Source organism: Cupressus sempervirens, chromosome 9 (genome assembly GCF_028749045.1).
Source record: "Cupressus sempervirens isolate cs-2001-9-10 chromosome 9, ASM2874904v1, whole genome shotgun sequence".
NCBI classification, from domain to species: Eukaryota; Viridiplantae; Streptophyta; class Pinopsida; order Cupressales; family Cupressaceae; genus Cupressus; species Cupressus sempervirens.
Window position 1 is genome coordinate 329407010 of NC_143126.1, and position 25933 is coordinate 329432942.

Genomic DNA, 25933 nt, shown 5'->3' on the forward strand with positions numbered 1-25933 from the left:
TGTATAAGTGTTGTAGCTTGAGATTTTATTCAATTTTCTATTAATGTCAACAAATACTTGTTGATGTAAATAGGGAGTTTGGTATTTTTGGCACTTTTAATCTTTCATCATATGTTGCTATAAGTGCCAAAGGGGGATATTGTTAACATGAATGCTAATGGTATTAATTTGGGGAGTCTGTTAGTATTTGGAGAGATGATTGAGTGCTTATGTATTGCATTCATGACTTGATTTGTCATTGATGACAACATATTGGCTTTTTGGTTGATACAGTCAGAGTTGGAGATAGACTTTTGGTCATTGTAGTCAAAGGATGCAGATTTGTGTTCTATGGGGTTAGTGGCATGGTGGATATGTATTGATGACATATGTAATTTGAAGTTTTGTGTGAGTTATGGAAGATTTGTTGAAGACTAATTGCAAGCTAGTGTATAGAAAACATAATACTTGCATTTGAGTTGTATCTTTTTAATGAGGTTAAAGCTTGTTCAGTAGGCTTGGATTTAGGTTGAAGGCATGTTCATGATGATATGTTGACAGTAGAAAAATTTGATGACCATTTTGTGATGGTTGTTGAAGTGTAATGTGTCATATATTCACTATCAGGCTAACTGAGTGTTGGAGTTTGTTTTGGATGATTAATTATAATGTGACATGTAATGTAATATCTTATTGAGGTCCTATATTATCATTGTACATTGGGAGGCCTCAAGACTAACTCAATTGTTGTTAGGACTTGATATAAAGGAAAGATGTTTTCCTTGGTCGTACGTATGAATTGATTGTCTCATTGTGTAATTATGATTGTATATGAACCAAGGATGCAAATTTGATGAGATTAGAGAAGAGGATAATGTTGAGGATGTGTTGAGAACTTAAAAGGAACTGCATTGACAAGGAAAGTTGTTATTTTGGTCTGTTCACCCTTGGATATGCTATCTTGAGAATTGTTTTGTGAACCAATTTGGATAGTGGGTTCAGTTGACACCCTATTAACTCCTAACAAGGTTGAAGTAGCTCCTAACATGGATTCAGAGTCTCCTAACAAGGAATATATGTATTTATTGTATGCAATTGTCTCCTAAGAGATTCTTATCCTTTCGCAAGGAACTTTAATATCAATACATCATCTTGTAGGCATCATTCCCACTGAGGTTTTCACTCCGATTAAGGGCTTCCCTAGTTAACAAAATAATGTTTCATTGTCCATTGTTATTATCTTGTGGTTGTTGCATCTATTGGTTAAATGTTTCAAATTTGATAAAGTTTAATTAAGTTGGTTTAAATGCACAACTAATTCACCCCACCCCCTTAATTGCATTGGTGGGCTTTACTTTTTGACAATACCACCTTGGATTCTTGAACTTGAATGCTCATATTTGATGTGAGTTGATCATGATGTGAAAATGAATTGAAAGAATTCTCTTATATGGGGTTCTAAAGGTATGTCAAAAATTAAGCTAACCTCTAAAAATTGTATAAATATATTGAGACCAAGGAACTATTGTTGAGAATCTAACACTAACAATTAGAAGTTAAGCTTTATCTGGGGGCATCAATGACAACCAAAATGCTATTGACTAATCAAAGGTGTCCAAAGGCAACATTGACCTCCCAAAACAAGTTGAACAAGAAAGACTCAAGGTTAGTTCAAGATAGTGATTTCGACCAAAATAAAAACCTATGACATCACATTTACAATATATCAACCATAAATAGGCTTGGATAGGAGCTAGGAAACAACACACTAAAGCGAGGGCATAAAAAGTGGTGTATACTATACAAGACTAGAATTTATGAGGCTACATATATTCATGCATGGGTGTGTGTACATATTTGATATAGGATCATCCTAAGCTTGCTTGCAATCCTACATGTTTGGAGGAATTTTGGCTTAAAGTTGTGGAGTTCAATAGATACTGGTACTTGGCATGGTCTGTGGAACTTGGTATGGTCTCTGGAACTCGACCCGATCTATGGAACTCTGCATGGTCTATGGAACTCAACAATCTTTAGAGCTCGGCAATGCTTGGGAATTTACTAGTGTCCGGCTTGATTTCTGTTGGTGCCGAGTTGTTTGTGAGCTAACTTTTGGCATTTAATTTATGTATAGGTATTTAATTTAGTGTTGTAGTCAACTTGTGGCTTGACCTATATTTAATGTAAGAGATTTAATTTAGTTTACAATGAGTTGGGCCGACTTGTGGCTTAGTTGGGTATTAGAAGGGGTCTTGTAGAGTCTTTTGGTATTATGATTTATTCTATCTTGGAAAAGGGGATGAGGAGTAGATGCAAATTTTGAAGAGATAGGGCTATGGCTTGAGAACCAAAGGATTGCTTGGTGGACCTGAGGGTACAAGTGTGGATTCTTCTTTGTGTTCTTATCTAGTTGTGGATTTGGACTAGCTAGAATTAGTGTGTGGTAATTGGATCTTATGGGATGTTGTAGAATTGGTATCATAATTACTATTTGTATTTGGCCCTAATCTGGAAGGCCTTATAGCTAGGCATATTTCATGTAATCAATTATTTATGAATAAAGAGTTATGATTTGGTATCAGATCTTGTCTTGTTGTTCCTTTGTTGTATTGTTTCCGCTATGTGGTTGTTTGTTGGGGGCTAGGATATTTACTTTGGGGATTCTCCTGCCTTGCACTGTGTTAGGTGGTATCAAAGCCTAGTTGTTCTTGAGTGTGGATAGATTGTTGAAGTTGAGGCAATTTGTACCAAGATTTGTAGAGAAGGTTGATCTTGTGGAGCCGATTGATCTTCTGGATTTGTGGATCTATTTCTTAGGGTTTACAAAAAAATTGGAAGATGCCTCCAAGACGATTGGGCCCTAGGGAAATTGAGGATCTCAGTGATGTTGTGGACAAAAGGATCTTAGAGAAGATTAGAGCAGAGTTAAGATCTGAGATTGCATTAATGAAGAGTGACATGATTGTTGAAATTGTAAGTGCTTTAGGTGGTGTACCTAGGCATGTGGGTACTAAAGGTAGTTATGAAGAATTTTTTGAAGACTTTGAAGTTGCTGGATCAAGTGGTTAGGACAAAATTGATCGTGTGGAGAGACCTACTGGAACTAGGGCTGGTCAGTTTGCTAGACCTAGGTCTTAGTCAAAGCTGAAGCATAAGATGAATGTTTCTAATTTCTCAGGTACTTTGACTCCTAAAGACTTGATTAATTGGATTGGTGAATTGGAAGAATACTTTGAGCTTAAGGATATTGAGGATCCACTCAGAGTGAGGTTGACACAAACTAAGTTAAAAGGACATGCTGCTCTTTGGTGGAAAAAATTGCAAAGAGACAGAGATGAAGAAGGTGAAATGAAGATCACCAGATGGAGGTTGATGGTGATTAAGTTATAGGCTAAGTTCATTCTTGTTGATTTTGAACTTGTGTTGTTTAAAAGATTGTAGAATCTAAAACACAAAGATATGACTGTGAAGGATTATACTGAGGAGTTCTACAAGTTGACTATTCGATCTGGACATAGAGAATTGTCAAAGGAAAAGGTATCTTGGTACATTAATGGTTTGAGATTCAATGTTTAGGATGAGCTTGGTATGTTGAATAGTTCTTTAGTTAAGGATGCTTATTAGTATGCTATGAAGGCAGAAGATAAGTTGAAGAGTAAAGTTCAAGGTAATGTTAGAGGGAAGGAGAAGCATGATAGCTTGACACAATCTAAACGAAGTGTAGAAGGTGAGCCTAGAGTTGTCAATTAGAAAAGAAGGACAGGTGGAGGTGGGTTCAAAGGTAATTATTTCAAATGTGGTAAAGAAGGGCATAGATCTTTTGGATGTCTGATTGGTAGGACAACTATTTTTATGAATGAGGTTGTAGTCCAGGATAGTCAGCCTGAGCAAGGAGAGAGTTTTTTGGCTCGACGAGTATTGGTTGGTCAGAGAGCATTGTATTCTTGTCAGAGGACTAGTTTTTTTAGGACTTGTTGTAAGTTTGGTGGTAAAGTATACAAAGTGATTGTAGATGGTGGTAGTACTAATAACCTTGTTGCTGAGGAAATGGTTTAGAAACTTGGTTTGAAGAGAGTGATACATCCTTTTCCTTATAAGATTGGCTGGTTGCAAGGTGAACATGCTTTGGAAGTGAGGGAGTAGTGCCTTGTTGATTTCCAAATTGGGCAATATAAGGATCAAGTGTTGTGTGATATTGTGGACATGAATAGTTGTCATGTGTTTCTTGGTAGACCTTGGTAGTATGATTGTAGGGCTATGCATGATTGTGTCAAGAATCTGTTTACTATAGAGAAAGGTGGTAGGAAGTTTTCCCTGATTCCTTTTTAGAATGAAGAGCTCAGTAGTAGGAACCTAAGTATTGGTAGCCGAGTTGAGTTGGCTAATTCTAAGAAGGTTGGAGATCAATATGGAAATCTGACCTATATCACATCGAGAATGGATATGAAGAAGTAGATGAGGAACAAGGGAAAGAGTGCACAAGTTGAAGACTTGGAGGATATGTATGTGAAGAACTAGTTTGGGGTTTATGTGTTGAATCGTAGAAGATGATCAAGATTCTAGTTACTAGAACATTTTTTTGAACCTAAGGTGTCTGATGCAGGAGCATCCTAAGCTTGCTTGCAATCTTGCATGTTTGGAGGGATTTTGGCTTAAAGTTGTGGAGTTCGGTAGATACTGGTACTCGACATGGTCTCTAGAACTTGACATGGTCTTTGGAGCTTGGCAATGCTTGGGAATTTACTGGTGTTCAGCTTGGTTTTGCTGACACTCAGCTTGGTCTTGGTTTCTATTGGTGCCGAGTTGTCTATGAGCTGACTTTTGGCATTTAATTTATGTATGGGTATTTAATTTAGTGTTGTAGCCAACTTGTGGCTCAACCTATATTTAATGTAAGGGATTTAATTTAATCTGTAATGAGTTGGGCTGACTTGTGGCTTAGTTGGGTATAAGAAGGGGTCTCGTAGAGTCTTTTGGTATTATGATTCATTCTAGCTTGGAAAAGGGGATGAGGAATAGATGCAAATTTTGAAGAGCTAGGGTTGCGGCTTGAGAAATAGAGGATTGCTTGGTGGACCTAAGGGCACAAGTGTGGATTCTTCTTGATGTTCATATCCAATTGTGGATTTGGACTAGCAAGAATTGGTGTGTGGTAATTGGATCTTGTGGGGTCTTGCAGAACTGGTATTGTGATTGTTGTTTGTATTTGACCCTAACCCAAGAGGTCTTATAGCTAGGCATATTGCATGTAATTAGTTATTTATAAATAAAGAGTTGTAATTTGGTATTAGATCTTGTCTTGTTTTTGCTTTGTTGTATTGTATCCACTATGTGGTTGTTTGCTAGGGGCTAGGATATCTCCTTTGGGGATTCTCTTGCCTTGCACTGTGTCAATATTGTAAAATAAGTCTCAAGAATTTATAGTGGGGGAGGGGAGGGTGGGGATCAGGGTCACACACACACACACACACACACACACACACACACGTGTGTAGCTCTTCATTTTCATCATTTTTGAAGTGGGTATCCAAATTTGTAATGACAATTAGAGTGAAACCATACAATAAAGAGGGGTCAAAGGAGGCACATACCATGCTAAGGTGGCCATCCATGATGAATAAATAACACTCATAAAACATTGATCTTTTTAATTGAAGAGACCTTGAAATGGTGTGTGTGTGTGTGTGTCTAGACACACACACACACAGAGGAAAAAAAGAAGAAGACACTTGAAACTTAAAAGACCAATTTGATTTTTTTTGAAATAAACATTAAATAGAAGATTCAAAGTTATTGTAAGGTTGGAAGACAACCTTAGTTGTGATGGCTAATGGTCCCATTTTTTTTGATGTTGTATGCATTGAAAATCATAGTGAAATTGAAAAAATGCATTACTATAGTTGCTTCCCAACCTCCCCTCAACAAATCCAAAGTGGTCTACCACCCATCCCTTGTTAAAACATTGGTTATTGAATACATAACCCCAAATTAGGGTTTCAAATAATCAAAAAATACCCAATGAATTCTATACCGGTCCAACCTAAGGATAAAATGGTTGTTAGTAGGTTGAAAATGTAAACTTCATGCAAAACAAATGCACATTTAGTGGGCATGTAGTGGTGTAGTAGTGAACAACTAAGAGATCATGCATCTATTGTGTGATCCTTGCTTCCACAACCCTGTGAGAGAACATATATGTACAAAAGACACGGTGATACACAAAAATGGTAGAAATGACTAGCAAGAGGAGTTTGATAGGAATTACTCAATTTAATCCCTAAATCATTTATATAAATAAGCACCTCAACATAACCAACATCAACAAACCCTCCCATTGTTGAAAATGAATTATATATAATCAATATAAAACAAGTGCCACATAGTGACATGTACTCGTCTTATAGTTAATTATATTGGTACTGACCTTATTGAATATAGATTGTTTTTATTTTTTTATTAAATTAAATTAAATCTAATTCAAGTATTCTATTAATAAATTATTGTATTATTTGTGGGAATGTCAAAACTATTCATAAATTAAATATAGTTATAAATATATATATTGTATTATTGAAAAATGACACAAAAGAAAATTTATAATACGTAAATAAAAAATAAAAAATAAAAATATATAATTAAAATAGTATGATATTATGTAAACCCTATAAATGTGTAACTTTTAAATTGTACCTAATTATGAAAATAAATCTTTAAGACTTTAGTACATTTTGTCAATCACACCAAATAAATAGTGATGAGTTTAAGATAATATAACTAGTGACATACACAAAACTTATATTGTAAATAAACTTTTTAAAAGATCTATGAGCTCCAATATCATACATAACTTTTGGGTGTCTATTTAAAATCTAAGATTATTAGTTGTGGAGTTCATTTTTAAAATAAATTTTGGAACCTAACTATTTATTTCCAACATTTTTATATAATTTTCTTTATTGCTTGTAATGGATATAATGTATTTCTCAAGTAATTTTTTTTTAAAATATACAACTATGTTATGTATTAGGATTTACAAATGTGTCCTTCAAACATAAAGTTAGAAATAATATAATCTAGGAATAACAAATAATTCTATAGTTTAACATTTGTGTAATAGAATTTAGAAAATCTAATTATTAGAAAAACTTTATTGTGAAAAATAAGAAATCCTTTATAAAAAAAATTATGATTAATTAAGAAATAAAAACATTAAGTATTTAGATTGATTGAAATTTAATTGAATAATTTCAAAATAATTGCAAGTGTTGCCTACACTACAATAAAACCACACATAAAACTCCGTATGCACCTTTTCATTTTTGGTAGATAATTTATTTCAGATAGCAGTGGTGCACGTTAATTGCAAGGTAGACATTGCCCAACGGTGATGCATTCTATGGGCACAGCCGCCTTATCTTCTGATAACTCGCACAAGACTACCGTAGTATATTAACTGAAGTCGCTGCCTCTTCTAACTCTCAGCCGCGAGTTGTCTATTGCCAGAAGGGCCGCTGCCTGTTTCATGGAGTTTTGGATCCCTATTCTTTTAAGCAATAACAGCAAGACGTTTTCAGCTTAGTAAAGGTACGCAAACAGAGAACCTTTTTGTTTGGGAGTATTTTCTTGCAGCAGTGTTATAGGATTCAGAACAACAATATTTATAAAACTGCAATTATTTATATGGCAAGCATTGTAAACTATGAGTCATTGATGGCATGAGTCTTTACTGAAGTATATTCCATGTTGGGAACAGCTATACATTTTGTTTTGTGATAATGCAATTTTCAATTTTGCCACAAACTGTTTGATGAAACGTTCCTGCAATGTGCATTGAGCTTGAATGCCAACTGTTCGCTCAAATGTTCAATAAGATAGAGGTTAGAAACTGTGGTTAAACTCTGAGATTCAGAAATATTGAAGGATTTCCCTTGATTACCAACTGTTTGACTGATCATCTACAAGAGGCGAAATGAGAAATTTTTGGCGAGATAATAAAAAAATATGCTAGGGACAGTACATCGGGCAGGCAGGCCATGTTAATGGGAACTGGAATTTCTGAAGGGGCTTAAAATTTATGTTTACTCGCATTTGATTTTGTTTCTATTCAGGCTTGGATGAGGAACATCTGACGCAGACAATCCTCAGATCTGCAAATTATTGAACACATACTCTGTATAACAGAGGAACGATAAACAGAGACACATACACAAATTATGAACTTATTATATTCTAGAAACTTTCCTCCACTGTATTCTTTAATCAGGAACAGAAAATTACATCTTTCAAACTCTGAAACTCTCTATTTCAGTTCTCCCTTTTTGTCATCAACAAACTTTTAAAGTAACTCCTTAATATAAGACTTAATCTCCCAGATTAACTCATACAAAGACTACAATTAACCAGCAATCCAAAACATAATAAACAAGTCCTAAATCTACTCTACGGAGACTGCTAAACAACTGGAGTAAATGAAAAGTTGCATCATTCTCCCCATCTTTTAGAATTTTGAACCTCCTGGTTCAAAGCCTATTTGCATGAACACTTATCAGTAATTAAAACACTAAGAATATTAAAACCGTAACTATTACATTCTATTTTTTTGCGGAGGAGTGCCTTTTGTCTCAAAATGCTACTGCTTCAAACATCCAGAAAAGAGTCTGGAATAGATGATAGAATCATCCTTCTGACTTGAGGAACCAAGCCGCGTTGTTCCCTCACAAAATTAGATATCCCTTCAAATTGTCGCATTTTGTCTTCTTTCAATTCCAACCACTTGCTGGAATAGAGATCCTTCTCCTTTTCTTCTTTTTCCAGCTACTTGACGGCTTAATGTTTCTCTTCCATTGTTCTTTACACCATTTGTATCACCTGTACAGAAATCATTAAAAGCAGAAATAAAGTTAACAGAATAAAAAATCTCCCTGAATTGCTTTCTCCTCTTTTGCATTATGCCATTTATGCATCTTTTCCTCTTCATATTTCATGAGGTGGTGGTCATTTTTTAGCTCAATACACTTTTTTCAGAAAATTCCTTTTTGAAATTGTCCTTTATACCATATTTGTTCATATCTTTACTCTCCTTCAACTATCCCTGTTCCCTCCTCAGGGAAGTGTTGATCTTTTGCTCGTTGATCATCACTAATGGGATCCTCTACACATTCTTCTAGCTGTTTCTGGCAAGTGATGTTCTCAAAATATATTAAATCTCCATCACAAATGGGCTCCCAAAGATTTCAATATTTGTTGCAGCTCCCTCTCTAACGTAGACTGCTTCCACTGCTACAACATTTGAGCCTCCTCTTGTGATAGGCTACAATCTTTTTCATTGCAATATTTCAACTCTTCTCTTTCTGCACCGTAATCAACCCATTGAAGTCATGTATGTCATTATCTTCAACCCATTCATTTATTTGTGCTCTATCGTGGAAGATCTCATTCAAAGGTCTTTCATCCACTAATATTTCTGCCAACTCTTCAATGGATTCTATCTTTCCTTCTTCTGACAGATACATTCCTTGCCCACAAAGTGGATATTTATTTTCACTATTCTTTTTCAAATTCTCACGACTCTTTATTGTTTTTAATGTAGTTTTCCTTCCCTTGGCTTCTTATTGTTGCATGACTCATAATCTTCCATTATGTACCATAACTCCTTTAACTCAAACTCTAATTGTCAACTCCTTTTGCTGGCCTTTTGTTAATTTCTTCCCCCGTCTTTGTTTTACTCTTTCTTCCAACTTGGTTATTCTCTTTTTCATATCCTGATATCTCTATAATCATATCATTTAGCCCCAAAAGGGAGCTGCAATTCTCTTTCCTCTTCTATTTTGACAATCCTCAGATGTGCAAATTAGCGAACACATACTCTGTATAACAGAGGAACTATAGACAGAGAGACATACAAAAATTATAAACTATTTATATTCTAAAAATTCTCCTTGATCATATTCTCTTCCTCTTCATATTTCGTGAGGTGGCCTTCATTTCTTAGCTCAATATGCTAGAGTAAGGAACAGTTGCATCAACATCAGATGGCCATCCAGACATGAATAAATATCATCAGCTGTAAGGTGACAGAAATGCGAAGAGCCATATGTAACTGAGATCATTGGATGAGTTCCTGTACTATTGTCGGTGATCCTGAGCTTATAACTAGTTGAAGACTAATTACATTACCCAATGTTCTTAATATTAGCTAGAAAAAGGCACTCTACTCAAGAAATAAACACTTCCTGTTGTGGTTACTTATCCAAAGTGTGTCATTCTTTGCAATATTAGAATGTATAGAATGAGTTAGGTGTACTGGATGTAATTATCTTTCGATCAAGATTAACTTCTGAAAGGATATATTGTTCAGTTATCTAGTTTTTCCACGGTCAACACTGTAATGTCCCCTGTCTGGACCTTACATAATTAACTTAAAAAATCTCTCCATTGAACTTTTGCGGACCGATTCCATAGATTTTCCTCCCTATTTCTCAATCTCCGTTTCTCGGGTTTAATATTCCTCTATATACTTTGCAACGAGAAAAGGTGTGTCTGTTTGTTTTGATTAATTTATTACATTTTATTTATTAATAATAATAATATTATTATTAATGGATATTATATATGCATGCCAATATATATGTTTTGATGATTAATTATTCATTATAAAATTATATTTATTTTTTGATTGGACGAAATTATATTTTATTGTTTTATAGAATAGTATTTAATTATCATTTGATTCATCTCCATACTTTAATATTATTATTATCATGTGATAATATAACATGATTATAGAGTTATAATTATATCACTACTAATAGTAATATTATCAAGAAACTGTCCTGAAGGGCAACTTTGACAACCTTAATGGCGGGTGAAGAACTTCTTGTGATCAACAAGTCATCAACATATAAAACCAAAAATAGGAGTGAATCACCCTGTTTCAGAATGTAGACATTAGGATCAGAATGGCATTGAGTGAACCCAACTAATAGAAGAAAGGAGTCCAGTGATGTACTTTCCAACGATTAGCTGCAGCAATGGCAAGAACAAGTTGAATGGAATTCATTCGGGCAATTGGCGCAAAAGTCTCAAAGTAGTCAATCCCAGGAACCTGGGAGAATCCTTTGGCAACCAAGCGAGCCTTGTGTTTGTCAACCGATCCATCTACTGCAAATTTTGTCCGATAGACCCACTTACATAGAACAAGTTTTCTTCCCTTAGGAAGAGGGACAAGATCCCAAGTGTGGTTCCTCATCAAGGAACTATACTCTTCCTGCATAGCTGTATCCCACTTAGGAATACCAGAAGCCTCATGAAAGGACTGTGGATCTGAGGCAATAGCAACGAAGACATGTGGAACATCCTGGAATTGTGAACGAGTTTGCCTAGTGTCTGATGGATCCCCAACCCAATCACCTACAGACTGTAAAGTCTATCTAGCCAAGAGTGGATTGGAAGATGGAGAATTTGGAGGAGAATCATCAACCCGTGAATGATGACTAGGAGAGGAAGGAGTTGAGTCCTCTATATCACTCTCTACATCAGAAGTGGAGGTAGAAGACTGCTTAGGTGAATCTGACTCATCAAAAGATTTGTCATGTATTCCAAGTGACTCCAATGTCAAAGTAGGAGTTGGAGAAGTGATAGAAAGAGAGCTTGACGGTCCCTTCTCAACACCATCAGGATAACCTACAAATATGCAAGGTCTGCTCTGCAGATCCAAGGCCTTGTGTTTCTTTGTAGGAATGTGGGCCCATGCAAGAGAGCCAAAAACTCGAAAGTGCTTAGCTGATGGTTTTTGACCATTCCAAGCTTCAAAAGGAGTAACTCCCCTCAAGGCTCAGTGAGGAACATGGTTTTGGATATAACAAGCATAGTTAATGGCCTCTACCCAATATTGTGGTGCAAGAGATTTAGAGTGAATCATACAGTTTGCCATTTCCTTCAAGGATCTATTCTTTCGTTCTGTAACACCGCTCTATTGAGGATTGTATGGAACTGAATGTTGTAAATCAATCCCCTTTGAAGCGCAAAATCTTTCAAACTGATGGTTGATATACCACCATTGTCTGTGTGCAAAACTTTGATCGATTTCTAGGATTGCTTCTCTACAAAAATTTTGAAGTCCTGAAAATGATCAAAATACCTCTGACTTCTGTTTGAGAAAGTACACCCAAGTATATAGAGAAAAGTCATTAATGAATGTGAGGACATATCGGGACCTACTGAAATGGACTAGCCAAATCATTGTGAACTAACTCTAGTATCTGTGAAGCCCTCCATGTCTTACTTTTGTCAAACTTTTCCTTAGGATGCTTACCAAGAATGCAACCTTGGCAAACACCGCCTGAGAACTAAACTGAAGGCAACCCTGTGACCATGCTCTACTGGTTAAGCTGATGCAAGTAGCGGAAGTTAAGATGGCCAAACCACTCATGCCATAATTTACTCACATCATTAGAGTGAGTGAGAAAAACAAGGATTAGGAACAAAGTGAGAAAACAGATAGAGTCCTGACTGATGATTTGCTCTCCCAACTGCAAATGTAGAATCATTGTCCAACTTACGTATCTCCATTGAATCAGGAGTGAACTCAACCCGCTTTCCTAAATCTGTGTGAGTGATCTGGTATACCGATAGGAGATTAGTTGACAATGAGTGTACACAAAGAACATCATGAAATGTGCCATCCACCACATCAACAGACCCTCTCCCACACACCTCAACAGGAGTGTCATCACCCATGAAAATAGAAGGCATAGTACATGGCTCCAAGGATGCAAGTTCCTCCTTAGATGAAGCCATGTGGTGCGAAGCACTCGAATCAAGAACCCAAGTGGATGGTGAGGAAGCAACTGCAACAAGGGCCTTGCCCTTTCCTTTCCCCTTGTTGTTTTCTTTTGCCTTGTTAGACCCTTCATTCGAACTTTGTTTGATAGACTCAGAAACACTGATATTATTCTTCTCAAGAATGTGTGTCAAGTGATCAGTTTGTTTATTCAAACATTTATGTTCATCATGACCAAGCCTTTTACAATAGGTACATTGGACCTTTTCTTTATTAGGCTTATCGCCCTTGGAAGATGGTGTATCAATAGTTGCTTTTAAAGCAACTGGTATCTGATCCTTCTTCTCCTTGCTATTCTTTTGTTTCTTGTCCTTACTATCGTTGTTACTATTTTGTCCTTCTTGTTCTTTTGTGCCTTGGTTGACAGCCAAGGCATGTGACTTAGAGGACTTAAAAGTGCCCATCTAGATTAGCTTGTCCTGTTCTTGAGTGAGATTGACAACGAAATCATCTAAAGATGGCATGGTGAATTGAGTACCAAGTGCACCCTTATTAGCATAGAAGGTAGAGACAAACACAGAATATTCTGAACTCAGCTTAGAGAGAATACTAAGAATCAATTGTTCATCTTGCTTTTCAATTTCACATTGTTTTAACTGCAGCCTTAGTGACTTCAATTTAGTGAAGAAATCCTGGATTGTGTTGAAATTGCCTAGACTTAAACTAATTAGCTCATTTTCCAACATATGACCCCTCATTGAATCTTGTGTGCCAAATAGTGTTTCTAGCTTTAACCATATTTCATTTGGTGTATCTGAAGATTCAATGTGAAATAGCGAATCAGGAGAAACAAACAAACACAATGTTCCATATGCCTCATCACATTTGTTAAACCACTTAGGCTTATCTTCATCTTTATCAGGTTCAATTTCAAGTCCCATAGTTATCCTATTTAATCCAACTTTCCTTAAGTGAATTGTCATGTGTGATTTCCACTCAAAGTAATTGTATCGAGTTAGGATGGGCATATTTGTTTGATCCATGATGAAGAAATGCAGAGAAGAAATGCCAAAAAAAATCAGCCATGACAATGCCCCCCCTTTTTACTCAATCAAATAACCCCCCTCAAAGAAATATTATTTGGCACTTTATTTTAGTGCATTTACAACTACCACTAGTAAAAAATACTAAGTGGTATTGATTTCAATGCATTACAAAACCCTCATGAAGAGCATATGTTGAAAGTAAAATTTGGGCACACTAATCAAGGAAACAAATAGTACCATTGTGATCTACTCGAAAAATCATGCACTTTCAAAAAAAGAATCACCTCGATATGAGGTCGTATGAGAAAGTTATGATCCTCCGAAGTTTCCAAAACGAGAACTATGCATAGTCATGGCCGAGAATTTGCAATTTCTGAAAAATTCATGTATGAAAATCAAAAAACAACTCCACTAGTGGATAGAACACAAAAAAATAGCCAAGATCATAACACAAATCGTCAAAATCAGAATTCGTATGAGCAAGAACGAAGCATTTGAAAACTGTGTTCAAATCTGTGACTACCAACGGAGAGGGGTACGACTATAGCTTTCTGTGCTCGATTATGCAAAATATATAGCTTGCATGCAAAAACTAAAAGATAATCAGATAGTTTTTTGGTGCTGCGAACAAAATCCAGAAAACGTTTTTCTTGCTGATGTACAAAAGATGTAGCTGTAGTGTAAATCAGACACCTTTAACAATAAAAAATGGCTCCAAAAACCAAGAAATGGCCCCAACAACCAAAAGATGACATGCAAATGTTGAATCAGCTTCCTACCTCTATCAATGTCATGCTGGAACCTGCAATTCTCATTGAAAACTTCAAATATGCACGTTGGTTGTCAGATTTGAGATTGAAACCCAAGAGATTAAAAACATTTTTGTCAAAACTTTTCTGATTCTCAAAATCATCCAAAGATGCAAGAGAAGAGCATACTTAATTTTTCAAAATTCTACAATAAGGTTTATTAGCCCCCTCCCCCTGAATCTTTCAAATAAGGAAATTAAAATCTACTCTTGCACATAGAAAAACTCTGATATCATGTTAGAATCTAAAAAGATTGATAACCCAAAAAACTAGTGCAAAGAATAGATATCTAAACTATGAATGCAAATGATACAAAATCAAAGTAACAACATAGAGTTAGTCTCTAAGAGAGTAATGCAAATGTTGGAAGCAAAATAACATTAAGAGGATGCAAAAGAAATCGATCACAAATATAAGCCAGGTAGCATGCTTATATAGACTAGGAAGAGGGAGGAGGTGGCAACACTGAGCAATGAGGAGCAACCATCTATCAGATTAAAGATAGCAAAGTATCTTCCTAATATAGCTAATGGATGCTCACATGTAGGAAGATGACACCTCGCAACCACTTTCTAAATAAAACATGTTTTATTAACCTAAGCAAGATTATTAAAAGTGTAGGAAAAAACTAGTAATATAGGGAAAAATAAATAACCCACTAGGAAATTAAAAAACTACACTAACAATATTATATTGTAATTTTTTTGTATTTTAATTAATTATTATTAATTTTAATTATATAGATCTTATTTTGATGGGGATATCACAGTCCTCCCCTCTCAAATTTTGCTTGTTCTCAAGCAAAAAAGATTTATACATGACTTTTCCTTGTAGAGCCCACATACAAAGCATACAATTGGATGTAAGAAACCATAAGGGATTCATGGAGTATACATCTTAATGCATGAAAACATGAAGCATACACGGAGTAAATAGGTAAGTGAATGAAAAAACGAAGTAGACACATGAATGCATGAAGACAAAAAGTAGACACAATACAGATACATAATGCATGTATTCTTGATTGATGACTTACAATTTATAATTTGCAATGATCTAGGGTCAAGAAAAGGGTTTACAAAATTTACCTTTTCAATAGAATCCTGCAACCACAATGATCATTAGTGTATATGTGTATAAGTTTCAAAGCAAATGTAAGTCATGATAAATTATTCCAAGCCAATCTCATACTAAGCCTAGGACTGGGAATTTGGCCCCCTTGACCTCAATGATGGTGTTTAAGCATCCACACAAGGTGGCCTACTTAGTGGGATGCTTGTTTTGTTTTTATCTTATCATTTTTCTAGTAGAGAAGAATGCATAGGATGTAAATATATTGCTTGGGCACTAAACTCAATGGTTTTCCTCCAAGTTTGTAGATCCAAGCCCTTAGGCCTTTCTTCAGACGTTTGTGCAAGGCGCTCGGGGTTGCTGATCCCTACCCTATCTTGGAATAACCGATTGGCTGGATTTGTACTAACCTTTCTTGAACACACCTTTGTTCTCTCTCCTCAAACTAACCCATAGATAAATTATAAATAAACAATTATTCAATTAAGAAGACCATGCTATTTTTTGTTATTGCCCCAGTCTAGGAGAATGTTGAGATGCAATAGATTTCTTAGACACCAAACTCAATAGCTCCCCTAAAGGTTTTATAGATCCAAGCCCTTAAGCCTTTCTTGGCCGTGTTCACAAGGTGCTTGGGGACACTAAACCCTATCATGTCTTGAGAATGACCTATTGGCTAGATTTACACATGCCTCTCCCTTATTGCATTCTTTTCCAGCTAAGAATAATAACTGATTTGAACATGGATGTTAAGGTGAATGATTTGATATTTAGCTTATTATATTATGTTAAAATAGGCATATGGTTCATGCTAGTCTTAGAGATACCTGAACTTCTACCCTCACCTTCCTTAAATGATTATGTAGTAGAACTGATTGTATTTGATATACTGTTGCACATTATATAATTTATTTTCTTTTAGACCTCCACAATACTGTAGGGAGTGGTTTCTATAGAGTTACTTCTCGATTATATTGGTTGTATTTTCCGTGGCAGATTGTATTTTAATTTTAATTTTTTGTATGTCTTTTCTTACTTGTCCAAGGATGTTCCCTAACTGTGTAAGAGTTATGATATTAATATACAAATTGCAATGATGCATGTATGTAATATTTCCTTCTAATTTCCAAGAATGCTGCTCAATTCTCGTCATCCCAATATGGATTTAAATGTAAGAATTAACAACGTTCTTTGATTAGAGCAAGTAATTTACTTTTTCCATTGTAACATCTGAAGCATTGGATATCTCCTTCCTACGTCAACTTAGTTCATTTGATTATTGACTGGATGCTACTTCCCTCACGATAAAGTTTTGTTGTTACCTATTCATGTTGCTAACATAACTTATCTACTCGACCAATCTGTTATGGGACTCCCAAAGGTGTAAAGATTGTAGTAGTAAACTCCTTCATTAGTTTATATTTGTGCTTGCATCATTAGATACTCTTTTATGGTAACTGGTGGGCCCTTAGATGTATGAACATAGTCTTATGCAACAAATTCTTTCTTGACCATTCGTGTCTATAGTCCTCATTATTGGGGTCGATGCGTACCCATCTTCCCGAACCATTCATTATTCTGAATGTTTCCTTCTCTATAGCACCATTTGTATTTGATAGAGTATCGATATTGCTGCTTTATTGATGCGAGTTCTAGGTAGATAATATGTCTTTTCCCTAATGTTCATTTATGCTTTATGGTTGCCAATAGAATTGCTAGTGTTAGCATCTTAGCGTTACCGTGAATGTGATATTGATGCTCCATTTCCCAGGTTGAGCAAGTTATTTTTGCCACAAGTTCTTCCACCCATAGAGTGCTCAAAGTGCACGTATTTGATTCAGCCCCCAGACTGGATCAAATTGTATTGTTTGATCTCACCAATTGATTCATTTTACTGGAAGTTGTTGATTCTTACTTAAAAAAATTGTTGTATGTGGTCCCCAACTGTGAATAATATGAATGCCTTTATTGATATGATTGGATTAACTGTGATTGCTATAAATGGTGCATACTATAGACATATTTGCTTCAGGTTGATAGGAACTTGGCTCTAATAGCGTTTCTAACATCCCTTGTTTGGACCTTACATAATTTAGTTTAATAATTTCTCCATTGAACTTTTGTAGACTAATTCCATTTATGTTCCTCTCTATTTCTCTGTTACATTCCAAATTTTTGCTACATTTAATAATATTCTAGCCCTTGGAAAATTTCATGTGAAGTTAGTTGCTCGATAAATTTTGTTAAATATAACAGTTCTTGTGAAATTGGTTGTATCGATAAAATTATTAAGATATTCTGATTCATGAGAAATGAAATAGTGGTTATTAGTTAATATATCATGTGGTTTGTGAATTAGCCATTAAGATGATGGAAGAATGAATATCATAGAAATTTAGAATGATTATGTGATATATTTTATTTTTAAATTATGGAATACGTTATTACTTGGAACCATTTCCATTTTGTAGGAGCATGACAACAAAGGGGAAGTGTTGCCAAAATGAGAGTTAGGAAGGGGACACCCAAATTTACCATCAAATTAGTAGGTATGAAGTTAAGCACCTAGACCAATGATCAAAATGACTAGATTATCAATAAAGTATAGGGACTACCATGAGCTATTTAGATAAAAAAAAGAAAAAAAAAAGAAACATTTTAATTAACATAAGTAAGACTATTAACTTCATTGTGTATTGACTTTTGTGCTCTGTACTTGCTATCATACATTGGTATAATAATATCTTGTCTATAATCATACTTGTATGGGTATGAAATATGTACGTAGGCATACACACACACACACATATATGTGTGTGTGCACGAAATAATCAGTCGCACACACACGCGCACACACACATGCACACACACACACACACACACACACACACACACACACACACACACACATATGACTCAAGCAAGCATGAATATATGGGAAGTGATATTCTTATACCAAGATATATGTTAGTTATATTTCTTTTGCCCCTTGCTTTTATATTCTCTTCCTTGGCGCGGACATGGTCATTTATTAATTTGTTCGAACAACCTTATTGCATTTGGTATCCGCTACCTTGTGGTATCAAGCTATTAGTTTTGAATGTATATTCCTTTTTGAATTTTTAAATAATCTTGCAAGGTTTATGCCACGTCAATCTTGGTTTAACTGAACCATCTAGGAAGTCATATCCACCTTGGTCAATACATGTTTATTTATGCTTTATGATCTTGCGGGGGATATATATATATATGACTCAAGTAAGCATGAATATATGGGAAGTGATATTCTTATACCAAGATATATGTTAGTTATATTTCTTTTGCCCCTTGCTTTTATATTCTCTTCCTTGGCACGAACATGGTCATTTATTAATTTGCTTGAACAACCTTATTGCATTTTGTATCCGCTACCTTGTGGTATCGAGCTATTAGTTTTGAATGTATATTCCTTTTTGAATTTTTAAATAATCTTGCAAGGTTCATGCCACGTCAATCTTGGTTTAACCGAACCATCTAGGAAGTCATATCCACCTTGGTCAATACATGTTTATTTATGCTTTATGATCTTGCGGGGGATAAGTCTCTCTCTTGTTCTTCGATCTCTCTCTGCAAGTTATTTCCAAGCATTTAAAATTTTGCCACACCACTGTATAGCATTATACGTGAGCCCTCATAGAAGCGGCTATCCAAAATATATTGCTAGAGCTGAAGCTCATGGGTTTGAGCTGTAATTATTCACCAATCTATTTAGAGGTGTTGGTGCTAAGTCATACTGCAATTTCCATATTGATCAGATTGACATCGGAAATCAGGTCATGCTTTGTGAATTCCTTTGTAATGATTGTGTCTTATCTTTTGTTTATGATACGATTTTATCACCTCTGCTATTAAGTTTCATGACTTGTTTGCAAGTTCATAGCCAACCACATTTGGATCTGTGACAATCTCATTTTGTTTCATCTATATACTCTACTCGTGTGATATTTTTCTTGCTTTTCTTTTATAAATGATCTAAAATAAAGGAGCACCATATAGGGGCATTATCAATATGTCCTTGAGATGGAAGAGTCTCTCTTGATATGATAAAACACAACTAAAAGCATATTGTCTTATGATGCCATAGGCCGATAAAGGCATGCATGGTGAAGGCATAAGAGATCATGAAATCCAAAGATTTAAAATTAACTTCAAGTATTAAGGACCATCATCATTGAGCCAAGGGAGGAAAGAAAGGGAAAGTCTTGCAATGAAAAAATTAATTAAAATCAATATAAAGACTTGAAAAACAAATATAAAAATAGCTCATGGTAATTTGTTTGCTTTTTCTTGTTGTCAAGTCGAGTAGTGGGTGATCGGGCACATAAGATGCCTACTCGAATTCCTTGGCCAAGCTAGTTAATAGCGTTTGCCACTATGATCACCAAAGATCAGGGTGCTAGCAATTGTAAGATAGGCTGATTGGAATGTGACCACAGTCTTGACAATTGACTGGTCGACACTCTAACACCAGGATGCTCAATGGCTGGATAAGGGTGTCCCAAGCCAACTCCTAGAATAGGGAGGGCCTTTCTCATTGGAGATTGTGAGGGGATACTTAAGGTCTGTGGTTGGGAGGTTAAGCCCATGACAATGCTTCTCCTCTCTTCTAGATGCCAAGGCTTGCACAACTTTGTGTCATCAACTATTTTTACTTTGGTAATCCTTTTAAGTTTCATTGTATTTCTTGCTGTTATATTTGTTATCTTCAAAATACTTATATTGGAAATGGTAGTTAATAACTGATTGTCAAGGGAGCTATTAGTTAAAATATTTGTTATTTTCTATTTATATGCAAATCTTGAACATAACTAGATCATATTTCCTTTTCATGTGAACCAGTTAAGTAACTAATTAAATTGTATCTCTTTTCATTCGGTTAAGAATTAGATTTATTATTTTATTGAAGAATTAAATAGTTTCTAAATTTCTAGTACGTTACATTCTCAGTCTCTATTTATCGGGTTTAATATTCCTCTATATACTTTGTAACGAGAAAGGGTTTATGATATTTATATTTATATTAGTTCAGCATATGCTAGCAGATGTAAAGGAGTAGTCATCTTGTTCCAACGATGAAGAACAAGTGACTCCACATTTTTGTACAAGGTGTCCTTAAGATCATGCTCTCTCTTATGAATAACTTGGATGTCAAATGATGTTCATGTAAGCTATCTTGATGTAATGTAATTAAAAATTTCAAAATTAAAACCTCTCAACAAACAAAGATAGGGGATTAATTAAACTTGCTGATTTCACTCTCTCTAGCATGGAGTCCATGGCATCATAGATGTTCCTCAAACAAGGTTCATTAGTGGCGAAAAACAAAAGCATAGACATGATGGGCTCGATAAGTTCTAATACAAAATCCACCCAAACCCACCAATCATTATCCAAGATCACTGCCTTTACCTTTTGGGCCCTTGTTGTATTTGATTGCTTCCAAATGGCCCATTGGTTGCTAATAACCATCTGGGATAATGCAAAGAACTCAGTTGGTTCTAACTTCAACAAACATCAAATACTTCACTTTTGACATTTTGTCAAACGCTTTTCATGAAACCTCTATTTCACTGTTCTTTATTTTTAGATTACCTTTGTTTGCTTGGAATGGTTTCAGATTTAGTTTAGACGCTTGCAAATGGTTATTAGATACCCAAGCAAAGAATTGAAGTACAAATGCAATCTTTTTTTTACCAATCAAATGCATACATATGATTTCTACATGTAAAATATGCATCTACAACCAATAGACATTTCTACAAACACTAGGCATGCATACTGGCAATTTATTATAATTGAAACACATATAGCTACAACTCAGCATTTCATCAAATAGTTGTGGTGCAACTTTATAACTCCTTTTTCCAATACCAACTGTTTACAATGAACCCTAATGATGCTGAAGTAAACAATGCCAATTAATAAATGTTAATGCTGCAATTCATTGTATCATCTCTATAGAAATTACAATTAAAATTTAGGACCTTGTAAATGGTTACGATAGAATCAATTTGCAGGGGAACATTAATGGGAACCATGTATAGAAGTGTGTTCCAACTCAATGTAATTTGCAGCTGATCTATATAAGACGCTGCCCACAAGGAAGTTTCCAAACTCCTCCATGCTAAACCCTCATGTGGCTTCTAGGAAAAGCCACGACAATGTGTAGACTCATGCCAAACTCTGAACAAATTGGTTGATCACCAATATAAAATATAGCAGAGATAATGAAGCCAATTTGCACGATTTAATTCACGTTCCAATCACAATGATTACACTATAAAAGGCTGGAATAATTTTCAGCTTGTAACCCTTAGTGTTGGCACAAAAATCAGATTAATATCTGAATTCAATTCACTATACAACATTACTAAATTGAATGAACAATTCAGAATTAGAATACTGATTCAATTCACCATACAACAGTACTAAATTGAATGAACAATTCAGAATCAGAATACTGATTCAATTTGCTATACAACAACAAAATTGATGCACAAATCAAGAGGATCAATCCTCAAGAAATTCAAGAAATTCAAACCCTCACCAAGACATATCAAAAGCAATAGACAAGAATGATTTTTTTCTTCTCCATCAAGTCTCTTTTATAATGCAACTTGGCATCTTCCTCACACCTTTCATAAAAGAGACTTCATCAATACACCTTTCAATTAGAAGTTCTCATTTAATAATTTAATAGTAATTTGGCTACTAAAATAATAATAACTCTCAAAATACTTATCTTTTTGATATGTCGTCTGAAATGAGTCACACCTATTATTTCCCCATGTGGCCAAATGCACTTTCCTAAAATAGAAAGGGCTCCTATCAATCATCACAAGACTTTCCATAAATGATAGGTGCATGAAACTAAGCCCAAATAAAGTCCAATCTAAGTCAAACAAAGACCAAATTGGGACATTCTGAATTGTGAAGAATACAAGACCCTCCAAAGTCAAGCCTCTATCTTAGAAGACCCTTTATACAAAATAATTAGCCTACAAGGATCACGATAATAGGCTTATCCCTCAAACTCTGATCCTGACAAAAATAGGGACACTATGGTTCGCCCTCCCCATGATTGCTTGTCCTCAAGCAATCACCAGAACCAGAGGCACATATCTATCCACCCAGATCCCAAGGAAAAGCATGTGTGATGTCTTTGACATCATTTGCAAACTTTTGTGATAATAACTCTATCCACAGAGCTATATTGACTAGACTATCACCATACCAATAATGTCATCTCAACCAATAAGCAATGCTAAACCCGTCTCCACATGGATCCTTGTAGAGACATAACTCACACCCATCCATAACAAAGAGAAGTGGATATCCAATATCACCTGCTAGTTCAAAACTCCTTGCACACCTTACCAAATTGAAATGAGTATGAAGCCCATCTGTGCGATAAGACCTAGCACTCCTAAAAGTATCTATGTCATAACCTTGATATCCATCCATTGCAAAACTATCATGGATATGTTGACACTGCAAGTAGCCTGCTACTAACTTGCAACTACTAACCCTATCAACTATAGATGGTGCAAACCCATCCCACAAAAGATGGTATGGAAATGGAGCTAGCCCACATCTGTGTGAAACCAAATCCTCTACTTGTAGGTCAAAAGTAAAATGATGAGTACTCCTCATTGTGTAATGTCGATAAAAAGATCCAATTGTTGTTAGAGGCTCATCTGCACCAAACTAGGAATTGAAAGATGACTCCAATATCTAGCTCCGAAATACTGGTCAGGTAGGATCTTGGGCAACCCTCTTAACAAACCCAACCACAAACTCCCTATGGCGAAGCATTGTAGCCAAGGTCTCTACAATCTGTCCACCAATTGCCGAAGACCGTGTTAGCCCTAGATAAGAGTACCCTTAGATGCCTTGTATGGTCCTCTTTCAAATGTGCACTCTCTAATAGGTACTTTATGAAAGACTGTGCAGTAGAAATTATATGTGAAAGTGTCAACCTGCTTCCCTACAATCCACAACTGATCCTTTTGAACTCGTGGCACTGCCGATTGTCCAATGCCATTAACTGTATGAGATGAAACAACAAATTTTCTTCCGATAGAAGGAAACAAATCTCCATGAAAGCACATCTCCACATCAAGTGAGATCCCCTACTATCAAGAACTGGCACACATCCCTCCAAAGATTCACCACTATCATGCTAACTATTGGAGAACTTGGCACAACATGAATCACTTCGCAGTCCTCCACTGATGCCGTCACCTCCTCTATATCCATTGCACACCTATTATGGATGGATGTATCTACCTCATTGTTACGTCCATCACCCCTATCATGGAAGTAGACTGACCACCAACCACCACTATATGTAAATGAACTAGGTTTGGACTCTTGTTGACTATATCCACTCTAACTCCATGGTAACCTCATCCAAATATGATGGTGACTCCTGGAAAGCCAATTGAGTATGCTACAAAGAGTCCACAGTCACCTCAAGCTCATGCATGAGCTCAACCACTTCCTCCTACTTCCCTGACAATGTCTCATAACAAGTGCTAACCCTTTGCAGAAGGTAATCCCTATCAGCTACCAACTATGAATAACTTTACTTCAAGATCCTAATGGCCTCTTGAAGCAAATAAACCTTTGCTAGGGAAAGACAACTATGACCATGCTCATTTGTCAGACGAGCACCCCAACTAGATGTAGCTAACATCTGTCGGATAACATTATAATGCTCAAGAGCTAAACAGATGTCACTATCACTCACTTTTAGCTATCTTGATACATGATGTCTCTGTAACTTTTGACTCCTAAAGAGCACACGATTATACAAAGAGTGGGGGTGAATCAATATAATTATTATTTTGGCAAATTTTTTTTTTAATGCAAACAATAACTTGGAATACTGAAATAAACAATTATGCACTTGAATACAATAACACAATGTTCACATAGAAACCCAATGCAGGAAAAAAACCATGACAAAATAATTGCTTTTATATAAACTTGTTCCTTTACAAAGATTTTTAGGTAACGACCTACGGGAGGCTCCAACCTTTATGTTTATGAGCACCGACTTAGTGGAAGCTGAAACTCCCAAAATTCGCAAGCACCAACCTACTGGAAGTAGTAACTCCCCACTAGTTGTCTTTGAGAGCTAACAACCCACTGCACACAAACTTTTGTTCCACCTTGGCAATGTTGCTTATTCAACTGATGATGGATACTTAGATTTCACAAATGCCCTTCTTTAATCTGATATTTATAATTTCTTTAACTTCATTACACACCCTCATATTTTCTTTGTAACATACTAATTTCCAATATTCAATTAAACCATTACCTCAAATTAAAGCCATTATAATCAAGGAAGGGGAGAGACAGTTATATTAGGTACTGTTCACATTCAGTAGAAAAAGATTAATGAACTTAACTATATCTTGCATTCATATAATTGAAAAATAACTAACATTTCCTACTTTAGCTTCACATGAAATACACTCGAAACTACCACATCTATACAATTTCCATTTCATGATTATTGAATGTAACTTAATTCTAATAATCAAATTATAGAAGTAACATACATGTGATATCAAAGAAATACACAAATTAGAAATAAGTACCCGAGAAATGTAAATAAGTTTGTGTTGTGCAAGCCTTGACATTTGGAATAGAGGAGAAGCATTATCATGGGGCTTAACCTTCCAACTGCGGATCCTTAAGTACCCCCACACAATCTCTACCGAGAAAGGCCCTCCTTACCTTGGGAATTAGGCTTGGAACAACATTGTCTTGCCACTGAGCATCTTGGTGTTGGAGTGTCGACTAGTCAACTCACTAGGTTGTGGACACCTTCCATCAACCTATCTTCTAACTACTAGCACTTTGACCTCTGGTAACCACAGTGGCAATCGTGCCACTAACCTACCTTGGCCAGGGATTTCAAATGGGCAATATATAAGCCTGATCAGCAACCGCTCAAGTTGACAACAATAAATTATACAATGGACTACCATGAGTTGATTTAGTTATTTGTTGCTGATTTATGTTTACTTTATCATGTAGGAGTATTTCCAATCTCACCCTTCATCTCGACCATGTTGTTCCTTGTGGATGAATTCTTGGGTGGTTCCATAAGTGGAAATTGGTTGATTATAAAATATTGCCATCCCATTATGCCCAATTCTGGCCTATGGCATAGCTGATGTGAAATATAGTTC

General features: G+C 35.6%; 1 protein-coding gene across 3 annotated transcripts in view; it reads left to right on the plus strand.

Annotated features, from left to right (window-relative positions):
• Positions 1-7263: 7263 nt before the first annotated feature.
• LOC149538692 (chaperone) overlaps positions 7264-25933 on the plus strand; it is a 51794-nt gene continuing 33124 nt past the window's right edge. Inside the window, exons 1-2 of one of the 3 annotated variants that reach the window (XM_089798877.1) lie at positions 7264-7563; positions 18158-18235. In XM_089798877.1, coding sequence (XP_089655003.1) covers positions 18190-18235 — 46 coding nt within the window. In that variant the 5' untranslated portion in view covers positions 7264-7563; positions 18158-18189. The remainder of the gene's footprint in view (positions 7564-18157; positions 18236-25933) is intronic. The other 2 variants (XM_089798879.1, XM_089798878.1) reach the window with 2 other exon arrangements.